The sequence below is a fragment of the Rattus norvegicus genome, chromosome 7, assembly GCF_036323735.1.
Source record: "Rattus norvegicus strain BN/NHsdMcwi chromosome 7, GRCr8, whole genome shotgun sequence".
Lineage (NCBI taxonomy): Eukaryota > Metazoa > Chordata > Mammalia > Rodentia > Muridae > Rattus > Rattus norvegicus.
In genome coordinates, this window is record NC_086025.1 from 19,827,233 (window position 1) to 19,836,661 (window position 9,429).

The 9,429-nt window shown below is 45.9% G+C and overlaps 2 protein-coding genes across 2 annotated transcripts; both read right to left on the minus strand.

Annotated features, from left to right (window-relative positions):
- Window positions 1–1,477: 1,477 nt before the first annotated feature.
- Window positions 1,478–3,720, minus strand: Ascl4 (achaete-scute family bHLH transcription factor 4). The gene is given in 1 exon segment (NM_001399717.1): window positions 1,478–3,720. A coding segment is annotated over 1 exon segment (438 nt). The 5' UTR covers window positions 2,653–3,720; the 3' UTR covers window positions 1,478–2,214.
- Window positions 3,721–7,047: 3,327 nt separating this feature from the next.
- Rps20l2 (ribosomal protein S20 like 2) lies at window positions 7,048–8,833 on the minus strand. The gene has a single exon (XM_039080068.2). It carries the CDS (start codon window positions 7,448–7,450, stop codon window positions 7,079–7,081), a length of 372 nt encoding a protein of 123 aa, XP_038935996.1. The 5' UTR covers window positions 7,451–8,833; the 3' UTR covers window positions 7,048–7,078.
- Window positions 8,834–9,429: the final 596 nt, after the last annotated feature.

The window sequence follows — 9,429 nt, forward strand, 5'->3', positions numbered from 1 at the left end:
TTTTCCTTGCCCTCAGGGAGTGTGTGTCACAGTAGCTATCAGGACATCCGGGTTCCTGGAGGAATATCTGACTGCCAGGAAGCATCACCAAGGGGGAGTTCTAGGCTCGGGAAAACCAAACCACCCAGAGAAGACTTCAAAGAACATGGACACCTCTCTTCTTTCACAAACCCTTTATCTCTACAATGTAACATTCCACTCACTAAACAGTACTCGGGCTTGCTTTTGTTCTTTTAGAAGGCACAGTGTTCTTTAGCTTAGTGGAGCGCTCCATCCCAGACAAGGGAAGAGCAAATGTTTTGAAAGTTCTCGTTCCTGGGGCCTAACATTCGTACCTCACACCCCCACATCTCCTGTGAAATAGCAGGAAAGAGATAAACAACACTGTGGGGGCGGGCAACTGACAGGAGAAAGCTACCCTGGGTCTCAGAGCCAGGCAGACAAGGATGCAGCTCAGCCAGTCCGGGCAACGCTGACTGGCTCAAGGCATATAATCTCTTTCGCTTCATCTTTTACTACTTACTTTTATTTTGTGCAAGTGCTTTGCTGGTATTGTGTAAGGGCGCCATGCGTGTCCAGTGCCTATGAAATCCTCAAGGGGGCACCCAATCTTCTAGAACTGGAGTTACTGATGGCTGTGAGCTACCACGGGGCTGCCGGGGACCAAACCCAGGTCCTCCGAAAGAGCAGCAGGTGCTCTTAACTACCGAGCCGTCGTCTCTCCAGCCCCCTACTTCTTAAAAATAAAAAGGGGGTGGTTCGTTTGTAGACAGTTTCATCGCGTGGAGCTGGCTATGGAAACCTCTCTAGCCTTGCATTTAGCAAGGCCCTCCTGCCTCTAGTTCCCAAATGCTGAGACCAAAGGTGTGCACCACCATGCCCAGCTCAGGAGCAAGGTCCCACCGGGATACACTCTGTTTTACATTTTAAGCGGAATATGTGTGTGTAACAACCAGCCCGCAAATATTTGAGAATAAAATAAGGCAGACTTGAAAAATTAACAAAGTCCTAGTAAGGAAAAGATAGGCTCTGAATAATGGGGCAGGCAGTAAGAGGCTACGTGAGGTGTGTTGGAGAGTGCTTGGCTCCTCTTAGCCCAAGCTACCTCTAAAGAAAGGGAAACTCATGAGATTAGAACAGCATATGGTTGGGATATAGGCCAGGGAGAGGGCACTTGCCTGGCATGCATTAAGCCCTAGATTCAACTCCCAGCACCCCAGAAGGGGTGAATTGGTGGGGTCAGGAGCTTTAGAAGTTTACCCTCAGATGTTAACAAGCATCTAGCGATTTCTATAATTCATAACTGGGTGAGGTAGAAGGAATGACCATAGTTAAATATCGAATATGCTGGAAAGCGTTCAAAGACGTGTAGTGGGTTCAACCAAACCCCGTCGTCCATAGCTCTCATGTCAAAAGGCACTGACTGTGTCTGTTTGCTTCTCGTTTGTCAGGTCAGCGTCAAACACCAAAAGGCAACAAGCATATTTGCTTTTTTATTTTTTCCAACCAAAGGTTAGACGGTATGAGAACGGGACAGGGGAACATACAGAGAAAAGGGCCAGGGAAACAGTGGGCAGAAACTGGGAGAGGAGATGGCCATTCAGATCTCCAAAAAGATCATTAATATCGCGACGCTTCATTACCTGCCAAAGTTCCCAATCGACCTCTTGCGGACAAACCAGTATGTGTCAAGCATTGTCCTTTTTAGCACGGCGATTCAGGCCGGTGTTCGGGTCCAGCAGATGCTCCACAAATGTCTTATAGAGTGTCATCTCAGCCACCTTCACCTTCAGTGAAGTGTTGATAAGATTTCCAGTGCATTTCCCAAAGGAAAGGGATGAGAACGTTCCTCTCACATGAAGGACTGGTGTGTGTGTGTGTGTGTGTGTGTGTGTGTGTGTGTGTGTGTGTGTGTGTGTTTCTTCTCTGGCAAAGGTTCCTTACAGCCCTTTGTGTTTTTAAAATCACCGCATAGATTTGAGATGGTCCTTCTGTGCTTCTGATATACAAGAAATGAGTTTCCTTAAACATTTGTAAGCTGAAAGCTCTGAGCCAATGAAGGTGGAAGGGGAAAAAAAATCCCCAAACCCTCTAAACATTAAATTACCTTTCTTTTCTAGATCCAGAAGCACTTAATTATTTGTTTGCTTGTTTTTGCTTTTAAGAACTCAGCCCAGAGAAGCAACCATGAAAGCCTGGTGGGCAAGGGCGCTGCTAGCCACGCTCCTCAGGCTCGCTGCTGCAGGGCGAGGCTCCGGAGGACGCTTTGGACTCGCCATCGCTGTTGAGGTCCGGCCTGTGACGCTCCAGCAGCTCTTGCAGTTGCTTGATGTAGCCGATGGCGGCGCGCAGCGTCTCCACCTTGCTGAGCCTCTGGCCAGCCAGCTCGCGCGGCAGGTGCTGGCGGAGGCGCGCATAGCCCTCGTTCACACAGCGCACGCGCTGCCGCTCGCGCTCGTTGCGTTGGCGCAGAAAGGCGGGCTCGGCGACGCCCCCGGGCGGCAGGGACGGGCACGGCCGTCTTCGCGCGCAGTCCGCGGTATCCTGGCGCGCGGAGACCCTGCAGGGCTCCCTCCGGGCCAGCGCGCCCAGCGGCGAGGCTCGTAGCGGGGAATGCAGGGCAAGCAGTCCAGCCGATTTGCATTTTTCCATTCCTTGCGGAAAAGCACGCAGTTGACTCACCTTGAAGACCAGACTGGAAGCTGTCGTAGCCGGGATGCTGGTCCATCCAGGCTTCCCGGTCTGTCTTTGGAGAAGTTTCTAGGTCCAGAAGCTAGGTACCTGAGCACACTTGGAGGGGACTTTGCATGGTTTCCGAAGCTCGTTGCTCTCCTCCGGACTTTATAAAGCTTCAGAGAAGAAGGGGCAAAGATAAAGGACGAGCCTTATCCACGTTTGTATCCATGTGCCTCCTCTGATCTTAGTTCAAGAGTTAACAAAGGGTCCCAGCCTGAATAGGCGATCGCACTCCGAACAAATTACTCTTTCAAAGCTGTCCAATTGCTGTAATTCACTCCTGGGTCTGCAAGTGTGGCTATCAGGGAGCCCGAACTTGTTCAGGAATTGAGCAGAGACCCTCCCAAGGCACTGACCGGATCGGCTGGCCGGCAGAGCGAAAGTTTACTCCGGCGTTCTTCTTGAAAATCCAAACTTGACTGCCCTTTGTGGTTTCCGGCGTTCAGGTCTGATGGAAAGAGCTTTCAGAGTGTTTGCAAACATACCCCGGCTCTTTCATTTCTCGGGAGGTGGAGAAGAAGCGCTCTTCAAAGGGAAGACTGCTCTCTTGTGGTTAGAAGATGTGTCAAGTCCTCCTTGGACCTCCGGGGAAGCACGAGGTTTTCTTCTGCGAAATAGAATCTTTAAAAAACCAAATTAGACACGTTTCAAAGGTAACAAGAATAAACTGTATGTGCTTTAGCATCAAATTTAAGGATTGGCAAATTGTGTTCTAACTTAAAGCCCTTTATGCTCCTTCTGCTCTGTAAAAACACATCAAAAGCCCGAACAGTAACAAACACTTTTAGCCAGTTATTTCTCAGAGTGCTTACTGTAAACACACCTTTAGTCCTGCCTCCCAACCTCCTCTAATCCCACTCAGGATATAATGATATCTTCCCGTAGCAAAGCCTTTTCCCATTGTATTCGTCATTAAGTATTTCCTCCCTTGAGGACTGGAAAACAGCATTTGAAAAGAGGAGAGCCCCAATCCTAAGGAGAAAGGATTTGGCTTTGAAGGCTTGTCTTTTTAACACCTCCCCCACCACCACCACACACACACAAATGAATAATTAATCCATCTGTGCTGGTAAAGGGCTTTGAAGATGAAAGTGTCATTAAAAATCCAACTATACTGGTTAATGTCAAAGACTGTTATCACATGGAAAAATCGAGTTTCCTGTACCGCAAACCAACACATTAAAGGCATCTTCTACTTGAAAAGTCCAACTTAAAAACAAGTGATGCAAAACCCCCTAAGTTTACAACCAGACTTGCCTCCTTTCTGGAAGCTGGGGTGTCGCCCAAACATGTTTTTTTTGTTTTTCCTTTTTTTTTTTTAAGGAGTCCTCTGCTTTTATGTTTACTAAAGTTTAAAGTCTAACTGATCAGCCTGAAGCAACTGGAAAAACATTTGCATCAAGGTAAGTGAAATAGAAATAATTATTCCTTTTCTGCATAAGTTAGTCCCATTTTAGAAGGTGCAGGTCCCCCAGGAGCTTATACTGGGCCAACAACTCAATGTGGCATCACGAATTCTTTTTTTTTTTTTTTTTTTTTTTTTTTGGTTCTTTTTTTCGGAGCTGGGGACCGAACCCAGGGCCTTGCGCTTCCTAGGTAAGCGCTCTACCACTGAGCTAAATCCCCAGCCCCGGCATCACGAATTCTTACGTCCCGAATTCTTACGTCATCACTTTTGCATGAATGGAGAAAGCCTCCTGCAGGGCACATAGGCTCCAGACCCTGAGTTCCTGCGTATGGCCAGGTCAGAGACTTTGAACTTCCTGCTAAGAGTGACAAGAGAAAATGAGATAATTCCAAACAGGAACGTGACATAGGTCTGTTTTTATTTCTCAGGCTGACAACAAATAAAATAGACTGCAAGCCAGGTGTGGTGGTGCACACCCTTTCATCCCAGCCTTGGGGAGACAGAAGCAAGCCAGCGTGGCTTACACAACAGGTTCCAAGCCGGCCAGGGCTGTTTTATTTTTATTAAAATAAAATAAAATAAAATAAAACAGGTAAAGGCCGGCTAACAACTGCCGGTGTTGAGGACTTGGGGGGAGGGGCAGAGTCATAAATCACTCAAGGGCTCGGGGAAGGAATGATTATAATTCACAATGTATTTATTTTCCTACTAACTTTGATCCAGAACCGCTGACAGTTTTGTCCCACAGAAAGAAATACATCTCTACAGGTTTATGTGTAACTACAGATAAACACTGAGCACAGCATCTGTAGTGAATTAAAAAGGAGACCAGGGCTGGGCCTGGGGCTGCAGACAATAATCCCAGCTACTACGTTGGGAGGCTTGGCAGGATGGTTGCAAGTTCAAGGCCTATATGGTGCTACCTGAAGATGTGTTTTCCGAGCTGACCATGTGGTATTGGATAACCGATTTGTGTGCTCTCCTCTGGGGAAGATTATTTCCCTGCTATCAGCATCCTTAGTAGCCTGTAGTTCCCTGCATGGGGCTGAGGCTTCTTGGGTTTCCCCCTATTCACATTAGCATGTCTATGGCTGTTTGTTCTTCTTCTGCTCACTTTTAGACAGTAGTGTTAGTGAATCTGACTTATATATTAAGGAATATGGGGTTGGGGATTTAGCTCAGTGGTAGAGCGCTTGCCTAGCAAGCACAAGGCCCTGGGTTTGGTCCCCAGCTCCGAAAAAAAGAAAAGAAAAAAAAAAAAAGGAATATATATATATATATATATATATATATATATATAATGTTTATAATATATATAGATGTATGTTTCAACAATTAATGAAAAAAGAGGCTGTAATTTGAAAGAGAGCAAGGAGGTGTATAAGGGAGGGCTTGGAGGGAAGAAAAGGAAGGGGGAAGTGGTGTGGCTATATTATAATCTCAAAAAAATGTATAAAAGAAACACCTGCTATTTTAAAAATAAAAGAAACCGTAAAAAGAAAAAAAAGTTCAAGGCCTGCCCGGGCTGCAGAGTGAGTCAAAGCCAGTCAGGGCAAACTTCGTGACTGTGTCTCAAAAGATGAAGTAAAAAGACAGATGGGGCTGGAGAGGTGGCTCAGCAGTTAAGAGCACTGGCTGCTCTTCCAGAGGTCATGAGTTCAAATCCCAGCAACCACATGGTGGCTCACAGCCATCTGTGATGAGATCTGATGCCTGAAGACAGCTACAGTGTACTTATATATAATAAATAAATAAAATCTAAAATAAAAAATTAAAAGTTAAAAAAAAATCCAGTACTCTTTTAAAAAGAGAGAGGGGAGGGTGATGGTGGATGGTAGTGGTGCACACCTTTGATCCCAGCACTCAGGAGACAGAGGCCGGTGAGTATCTGTGAGTTTGAGACCAGTCTGGTCTACGAGTGAGTTCCAGAACAGCCAAGGTTACACAGAGAAAACCTGTCTCATAAAACAAACAAACCTTGCCTAGGAAGCGCAAGGCCCTGGGTTCGGTCCCCAGCTCCGAAAAAAAGAACCGAAACAAACAAACAAACAAACAAACCAAAAATGAGGACTAGGGTTATTTTTAGGTTTTGTTCCAAGGGAGTACGTGAGGAGGATTCAGGACACAGTCTGAATACTTCTCCAAAAGGAAAAGACTAATACAGATTTTTATGTTATTATTAAAAGTAACATAAGTATGTTTACATATGCTATATGTAAGCACTTATAGAAGTATAAAAATGCATTAAACGAAAAAAGAAAATTTCAGGCTAATGTTAACAATAGGAACATGAAACAATTTTACATGGTTTATTTATTTTTGTTTCTGCCTTTGAAACAGGATCTCACTGTGTAGCCCAGGCTCAAATTCAACATCCTCCTGCCTCGGCCTCTTGAGTAATGGAATAACACTGTAACGGGTGACGTCCAAGCCTTTATGTGTTTGTGCAGACATGGAGAATGCAGTAGAAAGATGTATTCTAAAGTTTTGTCGGTTGCCTAGAGAGTACGTCACTGGGCTTAGAAGCGTGATCGTTGTCTTTCACAGATCTCACTGCTGTTCGCTTAGTACGAATAGCACGCGCTTCATATTTTCAAACTGATGAGTTTTAAAATAATAAAGAGGGAATGTACGTAGCATATAAATGATACACTGACTCGAGGCAGACCTACAGATTTATTAGTAGTAGTAAAGGCTATTGGACCAAGTTTCCTTATAAAGTCTTTCTCTGGGGAATGTGGTGTAGTTGTTTGCCGCACACTTGACATGAGCAGCAGCAGCATCCTGAAGCAGAGAGGCTGAAGTGATCCCAGGAGACCTCAGTCACCATATTGACAAGGAAACATGAAGAGTGCATATTACTTAGCAAGGTCTATGGGGATGGGACAAACATTTCCTCTTTTTTTTTTTTTTTTAACAATTAAGTCAATTTATTTAAACAGTTGACTTAGCATCTGCAATGGTGACTTCGACCTCCACTCCAGGCTCAATACTGATGGAAGTAATCTGCTTAACAATCTCAGAAGGACTGTGTAAGTCAATGAGTCGCTTGTGGATTCTCATCTGGAAACGATCCCACGTCTTGGAACCTTCACCGCAAGGTGTTTTTCTGGTAGTGATTCTCAGTGTCTTGGTAGGCATGCGCACCGGTCCTTTCTCTTTCAGATTCTTCTCCTTTGCACCTCTGATCAAGTCCGCACAAACCTTCTCCAGCGACTTCACGTTGCGGCTGGTGAGCGTGATTCGAATCCGGTGAATCGCCCCTTCGGGCTCCACGGGAGTCTTCCTGGTATCTTTAAATGCCATGGCTGAGGCGCGGCTTCCTGACCGACTTGTTCCTCAGCAGGAGCGAACAGCAGTGAGTCAGGACAGAGCAGACTGGACAAGGCTCCACAGCACAGCACGCACCACAGGTCTCCCAAACATTTCCTCTTAAAGAGGGGAGGGGTCACAAGAAACTCCTTCTAGGTTCCATCAGAGCTATAGTAACATAGGTAAGTATGATAGGGCATACCTGTAAACACAACATTTGGAGGGAAGATGCAGGAGGATCAGGAGTTCAAAGCCAACCTTGGCTCTAGAGAGAGCTGAAGGCTAGTCTCAGCTACACTGGATTCTGTCTCAAAGAAAAGAGGTTTAAAAAAAAATGCCCGAGAGTGGTGGTAAGACTTTTCTACTGTACAGTTGCTCACAAGTTGCTCGTGCTCCCATAAGCAATACTAATAAACTTACTTACATGTTGAGTTGCGTGGAACCTTTCTTAGGTCTGTCTGCTCCTTCTCTATTTGAGGTGAGTGCATGTTTCTTTTAGGTTTCAGCAGGAAGGTTACGAAGCAGGGAGGAATAGGTACAGGGTTTATAAAACTCTAGCAAAAACCATCCACATGCTAACTTTACCATCTGTTTCCATCTAAGTTTCTCTCCAACCTATGATGTCTCACATCAGGCTGGATAGGTGGAGATTCAAATTTGCTACAGCACCCAAAACTGCTTGGAACTCGGTTTGTGCCATCTCATTTGGATCTGCTCATCAAAGAGGAAGAGGACTCACTAATAAAGGTCAAACCCATTAGGTTTCAAGGTGTCCCTGGGGAAGAGGAAAATTTCCACCCTGACAGCTCTTGCACCACCGGCTCGAAAGAGAATTTACGTTGGCTCTCCTTGCAAAATATTTCATGTTGCATTACTGGTTCTCTGGGACTGTGACATAGAGGTATACATGTGCTTCTGGGCCTGGGCCTGGAATTTGCATAATGCACCACAAGAGATAAACAAGGATCCATATATTAGGATCTCATGCTAGAATTCTACTGGGTATAATACAGTCATAAATTGATTATCTTACATGGGTGTATTCCATTATCCCTTCTCCAGATAACTCAAGTATTAAGTATTTGTATCGCAATGTGCTGAATCTACCAAGTCTAGCTGTGGCGGTTTGAATAGGAATGGTCCAAAGACTCAGGTGTTTCAATGCTTGGCCCATAGGAAGTGGCTATATTAGGAGGTGTGGCCTTCTTGGACAAGGTGTGGCCTTTTTGGAGGAAGTATGTCGACGAGGGGGCAGGCCTTGAGGTCTCATCTGTTCAAACTCCTCCCAGTATGACACACATTCTCCTGCTGCCTGCAGATTAGGATGTAGAACTTTCTCCTGCACCATGCCTGTCTGCTCCATGCTGTCACGCTTTCTGCCACGAGGATAATGAAACTGTTTGCCAGCTGTAGGGGTGGTACCTGTGCTAAGATCCTGTTCTCCAATTGGTTCCTGATCCATCAATAAAGACGCTAGCGGCCAATGAGCTGGGTGGAATAGGCGGGACTTCCGGGTCCTGGCAGGCAAGCTAGCAGAGGCTTGGGAGAGAGGAAAAATATTCACCATGCTTCGGTGAGGGGAGAAAAGCCAACCAGCCTTGTGAGATCTTGGGCAGAGCGGCTTTTCTAGGAGGGAGGCTGCGGTGTTGAGCTGGGACTGAAGGTGACCGAACGACTGAAGCTAGGGCAGATTTAGAGTGCTGAGTTGGGAGTATGGGGAAGGGTAAGCTAGCTGTGGTAGATTGGAGGTGCCCAGCAGTTGAGCCAAAAGGGCAGGTTGAAATGGAACAACTTGTGTGTCTGTGTTTTTCATCTGTGAATCCAATATTCTCGGGGTGGGAGCATTAAGGCGGGTAGCAAAAGCTACACGCAACAGTCAGCCCTAATTAAATGTTTTTCTTTATGAGAATTGCCGTGGTCATGGTGTCTCTTCAGAGCAATAGAAACCCTAAGACAACTAAACCGCTAGTCTG